The sequence below is a fragment of the Chelonoidis abingdonii genome, chromosome 9 (genome assembly GCF_003597395.2).
Source record: "Chelonoidis abingdonii isolate Lonesome George chromosome 9, CheloAbing_2.0, whole genome shotgun sequence".
Classification (NCBI taxonomy): domain Eukaryota; kingdom Metazoa; phylum Chordata; order Testudines; family Testudinidae; genus Chelonoidis; species Chelonoidis abingdonii.
In genome coordinates, this window is record NC_133777.1 from 45,670,237 (window position 1) to 45,690,740 (window position 20,504).

Here is a 20,504-nt window from a genome sequence, read left to right on the forward strand (position 1 = left end):
AGTTATCGAGTGATCCACTTTGCTCTGTAGAACTAATCTTTCATTATTATTTTCCACTCTGCCAGTTTTTATGTCATCTACAAATTTTACCAGCATTTAATTTATATATTCTTTCAGACCATTGATAATGATGATTGATGATATTGAGATAAGAACAGTTCATTGCAGGACCCCACTAAAAACACCCACTTTGGATAATGATCTTTGACTTCAGTAAACTTTTGATACTGTCTCGCATGATCTTCTCATAAACAAACTAGGGAAATGCAACCTAGATGGAGCTACTATAAGGTGGGTGCAAACTGGTTGGAAAACCATTCTCAGAGAGTAGTGATCAGTGGTTCATAGTCATGCTGGAAGGGCATAATGAGTGGGGTCCCGCAGGGATCCATTCTGGATCTGGTTCTGTTCAATATCTTCATCAATGATTTAGATAATGGTAAGGAGAGTACACTTATAAAGTTTGTGGACAATACCAAGCTGGGAGGGGTTGAGTGCTTTGGAGGATAGGATTAAAATTCAAAATGATCTGGACAAACTGGAGAAATGATCTGAAGAAAATAGGATGAATTCAGTAAGGACAAGTGCAAAGTACTGCATCTAGGAAGGAACAATCAGTTGCACACATACAAAATGGGAAATGACTGCCTGGGAAGGAGTACTGCAGAAAGGGATCTGGGGGTTATAGTGGACCATAAGCTAAATATGGGTCAACAGTATAACACTGTTGCCAAAAAAGTGAACATCATTCTGAGATGTATTAGCAGGAGTGTTGTAAGCAAGACACAAGAAGTAATTCTTCTACTCTACTTCACACTGATTAGGCCTCAACTGAAGTATTATGTCCAGTTCTGGGCGCCACATTTCAGGAAAGATGTCGACAAATTGGAGAAAGTCCAGCGAAGAGCAACAAAAATGATTAAAGGTCTAGAAAACATGACCTATGAGGGAAGATTGAAAAAATTAGGTTTGTTTAGTCTGGAAAAGAGAAGACTGAGTGGGGACATAACAGTTTTCAAGTACATAAAAGGTTGTTACAAGGTGGAGGGAGAAAAATTGTTCTTAACCTTTGAGGATAGGACAAGAAGCAAGGGGCTTAAAATGCAGCAAGGGAGGTTTAGATTGGACATTAGGAAAACCACTGTCAGGGTGGTTAAGCACTGGAATAAATTGCCTAGGGAGGTTGTGGAGTCTCCATCATTGGAGATTTTTAAGAGCAGGTTAGACAAACACCTGTCAGGAATGGTCTATCAGCAACCTTTCAGAAGTGCTGTGCCAAGTCTTCATTTATTCACTCTGATTTAAGGTTTCGCGTGCCAGTAATACATTTTAACATTTTTAGAAGATCTCTTTCTATAAGTCTATAATATATTGCTAAACAATTGTTGTATGTAAAGTAAATAAGGTTTTTAAAATGTTTAAGAAGCTTCTTTTAAAATTAAACTAAAATGCAGAGCCCCCCCGAATCAGTGGTCAGAACCCGGGCAGTGAGTGTACCACTGAAAATCGGCACACATGCCATAGGTTGCCTTCCCCTGGTCTAGATAATACCTAGTCCTGCCATGACCTCTTGAGATCCCTTCCAGTCCTATGATTCCTATTAGGAGTTTTAAATATCTATCTGTTACCCAGTTTTTAATCCATTTAGTGTGTGCCACGTTGATTTTGTGTATTGCTAATTTTAATCAGAATGTTGTTCGGTGCTAAGTAAAATACTTTACAGAAGTCTATGTATTTTATGTCTGCACAATTACCTTTGTCATCCAAATTCATAATCTGATCCAAAAATTATATCAAGTTTGACAAGACCCATTTTCCATAAAAGTCGGCATGAATTATGCTACCATCTTTTAATTCTTTAGTGATTCTATGCCATATCAGCCTTTCCATGATTTGCCTGGTTTCAGTATGTGGTTCAATGTCGAGATATTACTAGACTAACGTTATCCAGGCCATCCCATTTACCCTTTTAAAATACTGACACATTAGCTTTTTTTCCTAGTCTTCTGATTAGAGTGACCAGATGAGAGCCCCCAAGAGCTGGTGGTGGAGGAAAAAACAAAAGCAAAAAAAAAAATCTAGGAGCCGCCAGAGCATAGGAAAAATCAGTGGGGGCTGAGCTCCCACCAGCAGCTCCACACCCCACCTCCCCGCACCAGGTCGCCTTTGCTCTGCCTCCACCTCCCTTGAGCTGGCTGCCACGTCCCGCTTCTCCCACCTCCCTCCAGCGCTTGTGCTGCCATACAGCTGATTACCACAGCCTGGGACAGAGGGGTGAGGAGGAGGAATGCGGCATGCTTGGGGAAGAGGGCAGGGATTTGGGGAGGGATCCAATAGGGCAGTGAGGGGGTGGGGCCAGGGCGGGGATTTGAGGAGGGATCCAGTGGTTAAGGAGGGGTGGAGTTGAGGAGGGGCCCCCTCCCCCTGTGTGCCGAAGGGCAAAATATCGGGACAATTCGGGTCCCAACCGAACATCGGTCGGGACGCGGCACAAACAAGTAAATATCGGGACAGTCCCGATAAAATTGGGACGTCTGGTCACCCTACCTCTGATGCTTCCCCAATGTTCCAATATCTGTTAAATACCAACATCGATGGGTAAGAGAACTCCTTGGCCAATTCTTTCAAAACTCTTAATTGCAAGTTATCTGGTCCTGCAGATTTAAAAATATGTACCTTCAGTACTTGCTGTTTAATATTTTGCCTAATACTATATTTCATTATCACTGTAAGATGTGAATATTTCATCCAGCTACTTTCCAAATACAGAACAAAAATACTTACTAAGCACATCTATCCTTTCTGCATTGACAATTTTACCATTCCTATCTAGCAATGTACCTACACAATTGTTAGAATTTATTTTATTCCTCATATATTTAACAAATTCCTTTTTACTGTCTTTAATTTAGTGTATTTTCTGTCTTTTTCCTTGAGCCCTTATCAATTGTCTGTATTGCGTAACTGCTAATTTATAGAGATTGCTGTCTCTGTCCCAGTTTCCATTACATCCCTATAAGCATTTTTATTGCTTTTTCAACTTCCTATCTTAATCAGAATGATGTCTTAACCTTATAAGCCTTCTTTCATGAGTGCAGAATTGTGGGGTTTTGGGTGTCAAAATTTCAGGGTAACTGCATCTGTATTTCCCCTCTGGGGTTCCTTGAGGGCACATACAACCCTTAATGGAGCGTTCTGTCTCCCAGTGTCACATATCTTTCCCTCCTGACTCTAGGGGGTTTAAGGCTGCACAGTTCCCTGCCTTACACTGATATCTCCATCAAGCCAGTCTGCCTAAAGGCCAATGCCTGTGCTTTGCCTTCTCTCCAAGAGCTATGCACCAGTTAGAAGTTACCACACAGCTCTTTCTAAGCAGCACCTTTATTCTTAAAGTTACATTACAGAGAAAACAATAAAATTTTCTGGATTCATATTAGAAACTTACCAAAGGTCACCCCATCATCATAGAGGCCTTAGTAGGCCAAAATCTTTCCAACCCTTCCGCAAGGGTTGGCGACTGCCTTTTGACAAAAAGTCCTGTCTGTTTGCTGGATCAGAAAGAAGGCCTGGGTCAGCTTAAACACAGTCTTGTTATGCCAAAAGCCCTTTGTCTGTTGAACTCTGGAAAATCCAGTTTGAACCTTCATATGCAGTCCTTCCCCGGGTAGGATACCTCTCTAGATGTGTTTTCCACCTAGGGGATTCAACTTAATCACCTCCTACTATTTTTGGTTTCTAGAGGAGCTGTAATAACTCTCCCCCTTGGAGTTGCATAGGGTCCCTGCCCACAGTGAAACAAACTTATTACAGTATGCTCCCCAAAGATATCACATGGGATTGCAATGTCTGTCATACTGGGCATCTATTTTTCACATTTCTAACTATATATATATGTAAGTGTAAAAAATGAGTGTGTGTGTTGCCACACATTTACCGTCAACCTCTTCTATTCTAACTTTGGCATAATAGCAATTTTGTATTGTCATTATTTTAATGGTAAGTCAGTGGAAAAAGAACCAGGATATATGTATAGAAACAGAATTGTAGGGCTGGAAGGGACTTTTGAGTCCGGCCCCCTGCACTGTGGCGTGACCAAGTAAACCTAGACCATCCCTGACAAATGTTTGTCCAACCTGTTCTTAAAAACCTCCAATGACAGGATTCCACAAGCTCCCTTGCAGTTTAACTATCCTTAGAGTTAAAATAATTTTCCTAATATCTAACCTAAATCTCCCTTACTGCGGATTAAGCCCATTACTACTTATCCTACCTTCGGGGGACAAGGAGAACGATTGATCACTCTCCTCTTTATAAGAGCCCTTAACATATTAGAAGACTTTTATCCCTCCATAGTTGTCTTTTCTCTGGACTAAACATACCCTGTTTTTTTAATCTTTCCTTACAGGCCAGGTTTCTAAACCTTTTATCGGTTCTTTTTTTCTTTCCTGTCGACTCTCTCCAATTTGTCCACGTCTTTTTTAAAGTGTGGCACCCAAAATTGGACAAAGAAATCCAGCTGAGGCCTCATCAATCTCAAATAGAGTGAAACAGTTACCTCCCATTTCTTATATATGATACTATTGTAAATACTCCCCAGAATATTAGACTTTTTTGCAGCTGCATCACTTTTTTGACTTATATTCAGTCATATCCACTGTAACGCCCAGAGCCTTTCCAGCAGTACTACCACCTCGCCAGTTATTCCCCGTTTTGTAGCTGTGCATTTGATTTTTTTCTTGCACTTGTCTCTGCTGTATCTTCTCTGCTAGAAGGGTTCTGCTGACTCAGTAGGGGCTCTGACACTAGATTTGAACTTGTGATTCTGTATGTCTTGCTGTTGCAGCAGATTGCCTAAATTAGTTCTGATTTATAATAATAGTGAACATATGGTAAAATAAAAAGAGAGCTGCACTCTAATTATTAGGTCACTTGTATCAGGGCTGGATTAACCTTTTGTGGGCCCCAGAGCCAAACATATTTGTGGGCCCCCATGTAGTCATTGTGCGCTCCGAGTGTGGGCCTGGTGTGGCAGTGCCATTGGTGCCATAGTATATCTGGTACTGAATCTCAGAGAGATTTTTCATTTTGATCACACACTTCTGCATGACTGTATACATTGCCATTCACAGTTCCCTCAGCCCCCTGCTTTTCTCATTGAGCTGTACACCCATGTGGGTTTACCAGTGTCCACACTGAGCAGAACTTTCATAGTGATCAGGGGAAACTCCCCACAGATTTATCTTCTTCCTCATTCAGACCTTCTATAGCTATGTCTCCGGTACCACCCTATTTCACCAGTCACAGTATGTGGTTCTGGTCTCAGCTCAAAGTTCCAAAGCCAGCAGATACCTGATCAATTCCGACAAATGCCTCCTCAGCACCCATCCTGCTATTTGAGCAAGACACTTGCTAGCACCATTTCCCCAAAGTGAGGAGTTAGCCCCTAGGACCCGAAGTCACCAGCTTTTTCTCCCTCTGCTCCCATCCACATGCTAGTCTACTACCTGGTCAGCACTACCTCTCCCCATGCCTGTTTCCCTTCCACCTTGGACGCTATTCTCCCCTGCCAGCCTGACCTCTTCCTCCTTCCCTGCTTCCCTTGACATTCCTTTTCTACAGGTGACGTCTGTTCCTTGAGGTTAACTCCAGTTCTTCTTCGAGTGCTTGCTCATATCCATTCCAGTTAGATGTGCGCGCGCCGTGTGCATGTTCGTCGGAAGATTTTTACCCTAGCAACACTCGGTGGGTCGGCTGGGCGCCCCCTGGAATGGCGCCGCCGTGGCGCTGCCATGGCGCCGGATATATACCCCTACCGATCCAACCGCCCCTCAGTTCCTTCTTACCTCCTGTATTGGTCATTGGAACAGTGAAGTGTGGTTTTACTGACCTCCACCTCCCTAGCTACTCGTAGTTCTCTAGTTATTTTGTTGTGTATATAGTTCAAAGTTATATAGTTAGTTTTTATTGTTCATAGTTAGTGTATAGTTAAGAGGCGTTTGGGGATTAGCCCCTTCCCCGCACCCAGTGCCGGAGCCCATGCCCGGTTCACTGGGTTTCAAACTGTGCTCGGCCTGTCATAAGTCGATGCCAAGAGGAGATCCACACGACTCCTGCCTTAAGTGCCTCGGGGAATCTCACCTGACAAATAAGTGTCGCATTTGCAAGGCTTTTAAGCCGAGAACAAAAAAGGAGTGGGACTTTCGGCTAAAGCAGCTCCTCATGGAGGCGGCTCTTACCCCTTCGCCTTCGGCACCAAGCGCTGGTCAATCAGCGGGCAGAAGCACCTCCTCGGCACTGGACTGCGCTGGTACTGCAAAGGCCTCTCGGCACCGGCCATCACTGGCACTGAAGTCGACTCGGCACCGCTCCCTCTCCCCGAGGTCGAGAAAGCCTAAGACTCCTGCTGCTTCCGTGCCACCTGCACCGCAGCCAGAGAGCTTGTCTAAGTCGGATTGCCCAACACCGACACCTGCCGCAGCACTGACGACGTCGGCACCATCGATTCCGGTCCCACGAGGGCCGTCGAGTCCGGTGCCTGTCAGCTCCCCCGGCGCGAGCCATAGTTGAGCTTACTATTCCATCCACGCCGGAGACATTCTCAACGACGAGGGATCTGATTGCCATGACAGAGTCAACACTGCCTCAACCCCCGGCACCGCCGGTGCAGGTAATACAGTTTATCGGCAAGCCTGCCTTGATAAGACCATCCTATCGGCACAGCAGAGCGGCACCGTTCACGATCACAGTCCCGCAGACGTTCCAGGTCCCGTCGGCACTCCCGCTCCCGACGCCGCTCGCAGTCCCGGTACCATTCTCCTCCTCGGTACCGGTCGCATTCGCGGCACTGGTCGGTATCCCATTCGCCAGCCCGCTACTCTCAGCACCGTTCCAGCTCCCAGCACCGCTCCAGGCACTATGACTCCCGTAGCCGCTCCCGATGTTGTGCCTCGAGATCTCGGTCAACCTCCCGGCACCGCTCTGGTCGCAGGTCCCGATCTCATTCCCGGTACCAGTCCCCAGTGCCGAGTAGAGCAAGGTCCGCTAGAGACAGAGACTCTGCCCAGGGCTTTTCAGCACCTCCGTGGCCATCCAGTCACGCATCAGTGTCATCCCACTTAGCTCTTATGCTCAGGACCACGATTCTGATGCGCCCACCAGAGTCTTCCAAGAGACCCAGGCTCAGGACCAAGGACCTCATCAGCGGTCTTTCTGGACACCTTGGGCATACCACCAGGCCCAAGGTGTACCAGTAGTTCCGTCCCGCTCTGTCTCATCAGAGCACCGAGTGCCAGAGGCGACGGTTAGCCGTCCCCCTCCGACTGCTGCAGAGGAAGCCCCAGTTCACCCACCAGACTCCCAAGTTCCTCTGGAGTAGGAGATCGCCCAAGGACAATAGGCCACCCAGGACCCACTCGTCGCCGGCATCTCCTCTTCCTCTTCTCCAGATGAGGCGGTGGCAGGAACATTCTCCTCGGACTCTCTTCCAATTGACTTGAGAGCCCATCAGGACCTCCTAAGGAGGGTAGCACTCAATATGAACCTCCAGGTGGAGGAAGTCCCAAAGGTAGAGGACCCGATAGTGGACATTCTATCAGCGGATGCCCCCACTAGAGTGGCCCTACCGTTTATTCGGACCATCGAGGCAAATGCCAATACTATCTGGCAGTCCCCAGCCTCTATCCCTTCTGTGGCCAGGGGAGTCGAGCGTAAATATATGGTGCCCTCTAAAGGGTACGAGTACTTGAATGTCCATCCTCCTCCCTGCTCACTAGTCATCCAGTCCGTTAATGAGAGGGAATGCCATGGCCAGCAGGCGCCAGCCCCGAAATCGAAGGAGACTAGGCGAATGGACCTACTCGGTGGCAAGGTGTACTTGGCAGAGGCCCTACAGCTCCGGGTGTCAAATCAACAGGCCTTGCTTAGCCACTATAATTATAACACCTGGGTGGCGGTGGGTAAGTTTAAGGAGCTTCTCCCTCAAGACTCCCACCAAGAGTTCGCTGCCCTCTTGGAGGAAGGGAAAAAGGAGGCCAGAACTTCCCTCCAGGCCTTGTTGGATGCAGCAGACTCAGCAGCCAGGACTCTGGCCTCAGGTGTTACCATGAGGCGCATCTCATGGCTTCAGGCTTCAAACCTCCCACCAGAGCTGCAGTATACCATTCAGGACTTGCCATTTGATGGTAAAGGCCTCTTCTTGGAGAAGACTGACCTCAGGCTGCAAAGCCTGAAGAACAACAGGGTCATAATGCGCTCTCTCGGCATGCATACGTCGGTGACTCAATGCAGGCCTTTTTGTTCCCAGCCTCACCGCCCATACTCTGTGCCTAGACAAAGACAGGACTTTGGCAGGTGGTGTGGCCGAGGTGGTCGCAGACAACCGTCAGGACCCCAAGGGGGCCAAAATCAAGGTCCCTCGAAACCACTACTGAGACCAAAGATGAACTTTTGAGGGTGCGCCCGAGGGTGGCGTACCAGTTACAGACTAGGATCCCTCTCCTCCCTTCTCCAACCATCTCTCCTACTTCCTCCCAGCATGGTCCCAGTTAACTTCAGATCACTGGGTCTTACGCACAGTGAAGTATGGGTACCACCTTCAATTTATTTCAACCCCGCCCTCTCACCCTCCAACCCTGTCCCTCTTCAAGGACCCCTCTCACGAGCAATTCCTCTTACAAGAGGTGCAGATGCTCTTCGCCATAGGAGCTATAGAGGAGGTACTGAGGGGCAAGGGGTTTTACTCCCGTTATTTCCTAATCTCCAAGTCGGAGGGAGGTCTTAGACCTATCCTAGACCTGCGAGGACTCAACCAGTTTGATAAAGTTGAAGTTCTGCATGGTATCCCTGGGGACCATTATCTCGTCCTTGGATCCTGGAGACTGGTATGCTGCCCTCGATATGAAGGACGTGTACTTTCACATTGCCATCTTTCCTCCACAAAGGAGATACCTCCGCTTTGGCTCCACACAGGAGATAACCTCCGGCTTTTGTTAAAGCCAACCGTCAGCATCCAGTTTACGTCCGCCGTTCAGCCTTTCAGCAGCCCCAAGGGTATACCAAAGTGTATGCCGGAGTCGCCACCTACCTCCCGCCAACGTCAGATACACGTTGTTCTGTATTGGACGATTGGCTCATCCGAGGGCCTCCGAGACACAAGTCACTCCATGCATGTGGCATCATCAAGACCTATCACATGTTCTAGGCCTGATGATCATATAGAAAAACCACTCTGTTCCCACGCAGAGGTTTGACGTCATGGAGCTATCCTGGGACTCCAGCTAGCCAGAGCCTGCTTACCACGCAGCCGCGGTTTCAGGCGACTGCAACAATCACTGAGGTCTACGAATTTTTCCCGACGACCTCGGCTCGCACTGTCTCGGTCTCCGGATCACAAGGTGCCGCACGTTTGTAAAACCAAACACGCAGGCTCTGCCTCCGTCCTCTCCAAGTTTGGCTCAACTCGGTATACGGCTTGGGCAGGGACTAATAACACGATAGTCACCATTCCCGGAGCACCTAGGCTGCCTTAGAATGGTGGCTGAATTCCCTCCCTGGTGTGTGCAGGGATGCCATTCCATCCACCGCAACGCTCAATGTCCACTGACAACGGGGACACGTCATCTTTCGGCTGGGTTGCTCACCTCGTCTTCTTCGTATCGCCGAAGGTTTTGCTTCTCGGAGCTGGCATTACACATAAATGTCCGAGAACTGAAGCAGCCGCTGGAGTGCCAGCAACAGTTGCGAGCCGTGTGTCTCAGTGTTTACAGACAACACAGACGGCCATGTACTCATAAACAAACAGGGAGGACACGGTCCTGCCCGCTTTGTCAGAGGCCAGTCCAACCTCTGGGACGTTTTGCATAGCCCACTCTATAGATCTGGTAGATCTTTTCTCCCAGGCGTTCGGAACACTCTGACGGATTGACTCAGCAGGTCTTTCCCTGTCTCATGTGGTCAATCCGCCTGACGTATGCATGGTCTTTTCAAAATGGGGATTTCCCCACATAGACCTGTTCGCTTCCCGCGGAGAACAGAAATGCCAGATGTTTCTCTCCTTCAAGGTCTCTCCCGGATCGATCTCGGATGCTTTCTGATTGCCGTGGAAGGAGCCAGCTCCTTTAGGCCTCCCACCGTTCCACTGGTTCAAAAGGTCCTGCTGAAACCCTCGCAGGGACAGAGCGCGCCATCATCTTGATCGCTCCAGCGTGGCCCAAGGCAGCACTGTACCAACCACATTGCTCAACCTTTCGATAGTCCAACCCAGATTACCCAGCCCCACCAGACCTCATAACTAAAGGACCATTGGCAGACTTTCGCCACCGGACTGCAGGCTCTTTCATCTCACGGCGGTGGCTGCTGCATGGCTAAACCAGTCAGAGTTACGTTGCTCTGAATCAGTATGACAATTCTCTCTGGTAGCAGGAGCCTCCACCTGGTCAACGTACCTGGCCAAGGGTGGAAGCGTTTCTCCTGCTGGGGCTAGAAACGCTTAATCTTACCCCCACTGAGGTCTCGATCCCTCTATTTGGACTGACTCTGGTCTCTACAACAGCAGCCTAGCATATCATCACTGAGGGTACACTTGGCACCATCTCTACTTCCACCAGGCGAAGGTGGGGCGTTCGTGTTCTCAACACCCTATGTTTCGAGGTTCCTCAAAGGGTTTTGGAGCGCTTATACCCTCAAGTATGCTGCCAGCGCTGACCTTGGGACCTCAACCTGGTTTTAACAGATTACGGTCTCCCATTGATGCTGTAGCAACCTGCTTGCTACTATACACCTGTCTGGAAGACAGCTTTCCTCGTAGCCATTACATCGGCCCAGACGGGTCTCCGAGCTTAGGGCTTCTTTCGGTGGATTCGCCATATGCTGTGTTCCAAGGGACAAGGTGCAGTTGCGACCCACCGGCTTCCTTCCTAAGGGTGGTTTTGTGCCTTTCATATTAACCAGGACATCTTTCTCCCGGTCTTCTTCCCGAAGCCACACTCAACGCAACCGGGGAGCGGACAATTGCACTCCCTGAACGTCTGTAGAGTGCTCACATTTTATATTGAGTGGACAAACCGTTTCATAAAATGCCCCAAACTGTACACGGTAGGCAGACCGAATGAAAGGCCTACCTGTTTCCTCTCAGAGAATCTCATCTTGGGGTGATGCGTGCACCACATTGTTATTAATTTGGTCATATTTCCCCAAGCCACATTCACTTGCGCATTCTACCAGAGCTCAGGCTTCATCTGTCGCTTCCTGGCTCATGTACCTATCTAGGAGATATGTCGCGCAGCTACCTGGTCTTCAGTCCACACCTTTGCTTTCGATTATGGTCTGGTTCAACAGTCCAGGGATGATGCAGCCTTTGGCTCAGCAGTTTTTTATTCTGCCACATCTCACTCCAACCCCACCATCTAGGTAAGGCTTGGAATCGCCTAACTGGAATGGATATGAGCAAGCACTTGAAGAAGAAAAGACGGTTACTCACCTTTGTAACTGTTGTTCTCGAGATGTGTTGCTTCATAATCCATCGGAGTAGCTGGCAAGAAGGAACTGAGGGGCGGTTGGGTCGGCAGGGGTATATATCCAGAGCCCTAATGACGCCACTCCAGGGGGCGCCCAGCTGACCCACCGAGTGTTGCTAGGGTAAAAATCTTCTAACGAATGTGCATGTGGCGCGCGCGCACCTAACTGGAATGGATATGAGCAACACATCTCGAAGAACAACAGTTACAAAGGTGAGTAACTATCTTTTTCTTTATCTGCTCCTAGCTTAATGCCCCCAGTAGTCACAGAACCACTTGCTGCTTCTCTGGCTATAGCCATGGGGCCAATTGCCAGAGGCCAGCCTTAGATAGCTGTAGCTCATGGTGGCAATTCCCAGGCAGAACATGCTTGAACCTTGCAACAGCGACACTGTGGACTCTGAATCCTCAGCGCTAGCCCTAGGCAGCTGCAGACTCTGCAGTTAGGCACATCCCTCCTCTAGGCCATGGCTTTAAGTACCTGAGATGTCCATCACCTGCAGCAGAGGCCACCAATTCCCATGCACCTCTCAGCTAGCACATAGTCGAGCAAAAAGTGCAGCCTGGAAGATTTTGGAGGCTGGAGTCCCCGGGGGTTCCCATCCCTGAGCAGCAGCTCTGCAAGAAGCTCACATGGCCCCCCTGCACTGTGGGACTAAGACCTTATGAAGACAGTGGAGTTACCCAGTGTATAACCAGTTCTGTCCAAAGCCTGTTGAATTGAGTAGAAGTCTTTTCATTGACTTTAATGGGCTGTGTATAGAAGCAAAGGACCCCATTCTAGACCCTAGGAGCAAAGTGCATTCTATGCTGCACTGGTTTACTATTGTAACAGGAAGGTCTCACATTACCTAGTGAATAAGCAACACCACCTACAGGACCTAACTTTTTCTGAGAGGCTTCCCACCCAATTACTAAATCGCTTACAAGGGCTGAAAATATCAGGTAGTATGGTTACAAAAGCAAGGCACTTTTGAATTCAGTAGGAATTTTCGATGTGCACAGAACGCAGATAGGACTGGTTCCTGCATGGTTACAAAACTGCAGTAAAGTGGAACGATTTTCAGCTTGTGTGATTGGAGGATAGCTGGATCCATATTATAAGACTGTCCTACATAAATGAGAAAAAGTTGAGGTGTCTTTGTTATTATTTTGTTTCACTAGGTAACAGTAGTTCTTGAAGTGGATATGTTATTTGCCTTCAGATTCTTGAAGTGGATATGTTATTTGCCTTCAGTTTAGTAATGAACCAGCTGGCAAATAGATGTACCTCCATTGTCATCCACTAATCACACTGCTCTGCCTAGAACTTTAAGTAATTTTTAGATGTGTTGTCTCTGAAAGACAGACCAGAAGCAGCTAGACTTGTTCTCTTAACATCCACTAAAAAGATTTTTCACTTTCCGGGTGCAGGGGGAGCACCAAAAAAATTGCCTTGCAAGCTTGTATGGATGGATAAGCAAAGACTTACTATGTCTAAGATACATTCGCATTGTTTATATGTTTCTGTCTCCTAACCTGGCTTGTAATTCTGGGCCAGAAAAAGTAACTTAGCATGTTGTATATGCTATTGTTCAGTGATGCCCAAGTAGATATAACCCCAAATGTAAGCCTCTAGGAAGTTGCTTGTATCAGTCTATTGGCTATCATTGTTACAAACCATCCTTTCTTTTTACTATTTTAACAAGCCCAACTTACAAGAAAAGCAGTATCCACCTATTAGGTGGTAGCCCTTCTGAACTGTTCCTGTGTTTGGAGGTATTCAGAGTTTGCTGAACTTGTTGGGAACATCTCTGGTGGAGTGTATTTGCTATTCATGTCCATATGAAAACAAAACTTGTACAATATAGGTCCAAGATGATACAGGTTTTGGAAATGAATAGCTCGGAGATTAAGAAAGTTTATTCCATAACTGATATTTATTAATGTGACTTTTTTCCCCCAGCATTAGGGTCTTCTGGAAAAGGAAGTCGGCCACTGGATATAGGACCTGACTACAAACCACCCATGAGTGGTAAGGCCCTTTATAAAGCATTTCAGCTGAGACCTATTAGGCTGAAATTCAGTATGTCTTGGTATAATGGTGTGTGATGTGATATGTCTCCTAAAATATGAAGCTATTATTTACAGCCCTGAACACATTTTTTCCAATAATTGCAGTTTTCCCCTTTTATGAACCATTGTATATTAGCAGTTCACAAGTAAGACTGGGAAAATAATTTAACATGTTACTATAATACAGTCCTTGTCCACCATGAAGGAACAAATGGGAACAAAAATGTTTTTATATGCACCAGATTTCAATTATGTCACCAAATCTTTTCCCAGCCTACTTTAAAACGACTGCCACTATGTACCAGTGTATAATTAATTGTACAGAACAGAATAGGGTCAAGGAGAAAAAAAATCTCGCTCTTAAACCTTCCCCTCATTTGCATTTAGTATCATGAAAGTCTTGCACTGAGGTACCACTGGTTATAGCTGTATAAAATGTATCTTATTTTAAAGAATAATGATCATTGTAGAATACTAATAATGTATTACGTGTGGTTACTGTGTCCAAAGGAATGCCTGATACCCTTTAGTTCCAGCAGGATCTTTTTCACTGCATATTTGTTAGCTTTCCTAGATGTGTTTTCAGGCCCTTCTTCCCTTTCACCATCCACCACACATCTTTCTAGAGACAGCAAAGTACAATGCCCCAACGGCCGAGAGGCTTGGACTGTAAAAGAAGATAGCTGCTATTAGCACAGTGCTGTTCTTTGGAAGCAGCATGCTGGGATGGATTTTTTTTTTTTTTAAATTATGGAAGGTATTTGAAATTAAAGGTTTATATTTTATTTTGAAACTTACATTTATGAGCCAATATGTAATTTGTGTGCTTGATTGTTATTTTTGTTTTGTTTTAATTAGAGATGCCACAAAATTCAGATCCAGAAGTAAACTTTTGCCCGAGTTCAAGGATCCAGGTCAGACCCATTACAGAAACAGTGGTACCCTGGGCCACAAACTCCAGATTCCAATATTTCCAAAGTTCCAGGCAGGGAAGGGATAATGAGTTCATTTATATGACCGAAGACTGTATGGACATTGGAGACAAATGGTGCAGGAAGGGGGTAACTGAATAGGGAGTTAGGTAATAATAATAATAATCTGTAGCGCTTTATAGCAGTTGTCACCAGTGCATATCAAAGCTCTTTACAAAGGAAGGTCAATGTCATTATCCCCATTTTACAAATGAGGAAACTGAGGCGCAGACAGGTAATGGGAAGACCCCTGCAGGTGGCACTCTTACAGCCCCAGGCTATTGAGGTTTTGGAGTGTGTGTTCCAGTGGGCTTCTGTCCTCTTGCCCTAATCTCTGCAGGGACCCGCCCATGCATCCTCAACAACAGTAGTAAAGTAGGAGAACTTGTGGCACCTCAGAAGGAGATACAGGCAGGTGATAGAATTCTTACATTACTTGGTCCAGTGAATGCAATGAGCAAGTTCCTTGTTCCCTTGGAGACTCCTTAGAGATTGCTAAGGGGAGCAGTTGATCAGATGTCATTATATATAAGCATACCCTGTGCCTATCTTTTGGCATATTATCCCGTCTCAACATTTTCAGTACAAATAGGACTTAACCAAATGATTTTTGTATAACAATTCTTTTCTTTTAATCAGAAATGCTCATGCAGATACATTTTAATGTGAAGACTCATTGTTGCTTTGCCGGTTAACTATGCCAGCCTCTCACATATTGAACCTCTTTGTTGTGATATAGTTGGGTGTCTCACCACACCTGAATGGTTTTAGCAGCAACTGTAGGTATCATTATGTAATTTTTAATGGGCTATCATGTGGAAACAGATTATCAAAATGTTATATAGGAGAAAAGGATAATTGTACAGAGCCATAATCAGGTAATCCTAGGTGGCCATAATCAGGTGATGATGTGCAAATGTTTAAATAACAAAAGATAAGAGCAAGAGTACTTAACGTGAAATGCACCAGCTGAGCCAAGCTTAGTTTCTATCTGCCACTGTGTACTTTCTCCCATCACTGTTGATTCCTTTTTGCATCCTGCTGTGGGAAGCTTTTTCTCAAGTAAACACTTTGTATAACAAGTGCTTTCCTCTTTCCTCCCCTTCCCCACCCCCTTACAGGCAGTAACAGTCCTCATGGAAGCCCCACATCCCCCCTGGATAGCAACATGCTTCTAGTCATAATAGTATCTGTTGGAGTGATCACCATTGTGATAGTCGTGATTGTTGCTGTCTTCTGCACTCGTCGCACCACCTCTCACCAGAAAAAGTAAGATGTGCTTTACTCTGTTCTAGTTTTCTCCGTTTATTCAGTTACTTAATAGCTGTATCTATGACTGCAAGAGTAGTGATGTCTCCATTATGATCTCACAATTGCAGTTGATAATGGCAAAGCCTTAGAAAACGTTCCATCTGAAAGTGTTGGTACAACCCTCAGCCATTCATGCATTTTCTTTGCCCTTACCTATCAATATCAATTGTCTTATGTGGGTTGAATTCAAGTCAGTTAATTATTATATAGGTCTACGCCACTAACACTAGCTGTTTAAGGGTGGCTGTTTCCTTGGCTTCACTGATGAAAGAGTTAAATATCTTACTCCAACGAAAGGTTGTGCCATTTTAGATTTAGTACTAGTAAGTAACAAGGCCCGTAGAGAAGAACTCATTGTAGAGGACAGTCTTGGTTCAAGGGATCATGAATTAATTCACTTTAAACTAAAGGGAAGGATAAACAAAAACAGGTCTTCAGCTAGGGTCCTTGATTTTAAATGGGCAGACTTAAAAAATTAAGGGAATTAGTTAGGGATGTGGACTGGACTGAAGAAGGATCTGAATGTGGAGGAAGCCTGGAATTACTTCTAAGTCAAAGTTGCAGCAACTCTCTGAAGCCTGCATCTCAAACAAAGGAGAAGAATTGTAGGGATGGGTCACAGACCAAATGAATGAAGAAGCATCTCAAACAGTTTATTAAGAGAAGCAGAAAGCCCATAAAGAATGGAAGAAAGGGTGGATCAGCAAGGAAAGCTACATCTTGGAGGTCAGAAAGCATAGGGAAAATGTGAGAACTGCCAAAAGCCAAGCAGAATTGGACCTTGCAAAGGAAATTAAGCCAATAATGAAAGGTTCTTTAGCCATTTAAATATAAAGAAAACAAGGAAAGAATAAATGGAACAACTAAGCACTGAGGATGGGGTGGAGATTAAAGATAATCTAAGTATGGCCCAACACCTAAATGAATACTTTGACTCAGTTTTTAATAAGGGTAATGAGGATTTGAAGATATATCTATCTCATAGAACTGGAAGGTCCCCCAAAAGGTCATTGAGTCCAGCCCTCTGCCTTCACTAGCAGGACCAAGTACTGATTTTGTCCCAGATCTCTAAGTGACCCTCTCAAGGATTCAACTCACAACCCTGGGTTTAGCAGGCCAATGCTCAAACCACTGTTATCCCTCCCATTCTCAGGCTCAAACAGCTTAATGGGACCAAATCGGGAGTCCTGAATAACTTCCATCCACATTAAAGGAAGTGGCACATGAAATTTCAAGCCCAATGGCAAGGATTTTTAATGAATCAATAAACATGGGAGTCATACCCTATGACTGGAGACTTGCAAATATACAGTAGCTATATTTAAGAAAGTGGGAGTGGGGAGTGATCCAGAAAATTTGGAGGCTTGTTAATTTGATCTTAATTGTATGCAAAGTCTTCAAACAAATTTTGAAAGAGAGAGTAGTTCTTCTTAGTGTATGTGCAACATGCCTCAGGTGGCCCCTGACCAGGATTCATCACCAAATTTGGTCCTCTGGTTGGATCATTAGCTTCCCAGCTTGGGCCAGGTACTGGACCTTGCAAAGAGAATTAAAACCAATAGTAAAAGACTCTATAGCTGTATAAATAAGAAGAAAACAAAGAAAGAAGTGGGACTGCTAAACACTAAGGATGGAGTGGAGGTTAAGCATAATTTAGGCATGGCCCAATATCTAAATAAATACTTTGCCTCAGTCTTTAATGAGGCTAATAAGGAGCTTTGGGATAATGGTAGGATGACAAATGGGAATGAGGATATGGAGGTAGATATTACCACATCCAAGACAGAAGTCAAACTCTAATGGGACTAAATTGGGGGGCCCAGATAATATTCATCCAAGAATATTAAAGGAAGTGGCACATGAAATTGCAAGCCCATTAGCAAGAATTTTTAATGAACCTGTAAACTCAGGGGTTGTACCTTATGACTGGAGAATTGCTAACAGTTCCTATCTATAAGAAAGGGGAAAAAACGTGATCTGGGCAACTACAGGCCTGTTAGTTTGACATCTGTAGTATGCAAGGTCTTGGAAAAAATTTTGAAGGAGAAAGTAGTTAAGGACATTGATCTGAACAGTAATTGGCACAAATTACAACGTGGTTTTACAAAAGGTAGATCGTGCCAAAACAACCTGATATCCTTCTTTGACAAAGTAACAGATTTTTTTAGACAAAGGACATGCAGTGGATCTAATTTACCTTGATTTCAGGAAGACATTGATACAGTTCCACATGAGGAATTATTAGCTAAATTGGAAAAGAAGGGGATCAATATAAAAATTGAAAGGTGGATAAGGAACTGGTTAAAGGGGAGACTACAACGGGTCGTACTGAAAGGTGAACTGTCAGGCTGGAGGGAGGTTACTAGTGGAGTTCCTCAAGGATCGGTTTTGGGACCAATCTTATTTAATCTTTTTATTACTGACCTTGGCCAAAAAGTGGGTCTGTGCTAATAAAGTTTGCAGATGACACAAAGCTGGGAATTATTGCCAAGACAGAGAAGGACCGGGATATCCTACAGGAAGATCTGGATGACCTTGTAAACAGGAGTAATAGTAATATAATGAAATTTAATAGTAAAAAGTGCAAGGTCATGCATTTAGGGATTAATAACAAGAATTATTGTTATAAGCTGGGGACGCATCAGTTGGAAATAACAGAGGAGGAGAAGGACCTTGGACTATTGGTTCATCACAGGATGACTATGAGCCGCCAATGTGATATGGCCGTGAAAAAAACTAATGTGATCTTGGGATGCATCAGGCGAGATATTTCCAGTAGAGATAAGGAGGTGTTAGTACTGTTACACAAGGCACTGGTGAGACCTCCTCTGGAATACTGTGTGGAGTTCTGGTCTCCCATGTTTAAGAAGGATGAATTCAAACTAGAACAGGTTACAGAGAAGGGCTACTAGGATGATCCGAGGAAATGGAAACCTGTCTTATGAAAGGAGGCTCAAAGAGCTTGGCTTGTTAGCCTAACAAAAAAGAAGGCTAAGGGAAAATATGATTCTCTCTACAAATATATCAGAGAATAAATACCAGGGAGAGAGAGGAAATTATTTAAGCTCAGTACCAATGTGGACACAAGAACAAATGGGATATAAACTGGCCATCAGGAAGTTATGACTCCCTTGAAATTAAGATGACGGTTTTCTAATCATCAGAGAGATGAGTTCTGGAACAGCGCTTCCAAGGTGAGTATGGGGGCAAAAGACATATCTAGCTTCAGACTAAGCTTGATAAGTTTATTGGAAGGGATGGTTATAATGGCATAGCCAATTTTGGCAATTAATTGGTCTTTGACTATTAGCAGTAAATATGCCCAATACCTTGTGACGGGATGTTAGATGGGGTGGGATCTGAGTTACTGAAGAATTCTTTCCTGGGTATCTGGCTGGTGAGTCTTGCCAACATGCTCAGGGTTTAGCTGATCTCCATATTTGGGGTCGGGAAGGAATTTTCCTCCAGGGAAGATTGGCAGAGACCTTGGAGGTGTTTTGCCTTCCTCTGCAGCGTGGGGCACGAGTCACTTGCTGGAAGATTCTCTGTATCTTGAAGTCTTTAAACCATGATTTGTGGACTTCAATGGCTCAAACACAGGTATGATACAGGAGTAATTGGGTGAGATTCTGTGGCCTGTGTTGTGGAGGAGATCAGACTAGATGATCATAATGGTCCCTTCTGACCTTAAAACCTATGATTCTGTGATACCTGAAGGGGAGTTCCAAAGAGGATGGAGCTAGGCTATTCTCAGCGGTGACAGATAACAGAACAAGAAGCAATGGTCTCAAGTTGCAGTGGGGGAGGTCTAGGTTGGATATTAGCAAAAACTATTTTATTAGGAGAGAGGTAAAGCACTGGAATGGGTTACCTAGGGAGGTGGTGGAATTACCATCCTTGGAGGTTTTTAAGGCCTGGCTTGACAAAGCCCTGGCTGGGATGATTTAGTTGGAGTTGATCCTGCTTTGAGCAGGGGGGTCGGACTAGATGACCTCCTCAGGTCTCTTCCAACCCTAATCTTCTATGATTCTAGGATTGTCATACCAAAAGAACTTAGGTGTGAAATATTCTGATAGATACAGTTCAGGAAGTCTGTGTGATCCGTGGCACTCTAGTGCAGCAGACTGAAAATTCTGTATTTTTTGTGAATCCCAGGATGAATACTTTTATTGAATTAAAGGGATATTATCAATTTGATTTTTCTGGTAGAGCAATCCCTTAAATAGCATGTCACCCATTATTTTTCTAAAAATTATAAAGGTTTATCATCTTCACAGCTTATTTTTATAAGGCCCTTTCAGCAAGAGAAGCGGCAGGCCCCGAGAACAACACCTCAAACTTGCTCAAGCCCTTTCTCCACTCACCTGCTTCCACTCTCCTGTGTGCCCATTCCTGCCAGCTTACCTCTTCAGCAGTTTAGGACTGTGGGTACGTCTACATTACGGGATTATTCCGATTTTACATAAACTGATTTTGTAAAACAGATTGTATAAAGTTGAGTGCACGCGGCCACGCTAGGCACATTAATTCGGCGGTGTGCGTCCATGGTCCGAGGCTAGCGCCGATTTCTGGAGCGTTGCACTGTGGGTAGCTATCCCATAGTTCCCGCAGTCTCCCCCGCCCCTTGGAATTCTGGGTTGAGATCCCAGTGCCT

General features: G+C 45.2%; 1 protein-coding gene across 9 annotated transcripts in view; it reads left to right on the forward strand.

Annotated features, from left to right (window-relative positions):
• NEO1 (neogenin 1) overlaps window positions 1-20,504 on the forward strand; it is a 477,222-nt gene that overhangs the window by 424,191 nt on the left and 32,527 nt on the right. For all 9 annotated transcript variants that reach the window (XM_075069482.1, XM_075069491.1, XM_075069483.1 and 6 more), the window contains 2 exons: window positions 13,459-13,527; window positions 15,661-15,808. In XM_075069482.1, the coding sequence (XP_074925583.1) occupies window positions 13,459-13,527; window positions 15,661-15,808 (217 nt within the window). The remainder of the gene's footprint in view (window positions 1-13,458; window positions 13,528-15,660; window positions 15,809-20,504) is intronic.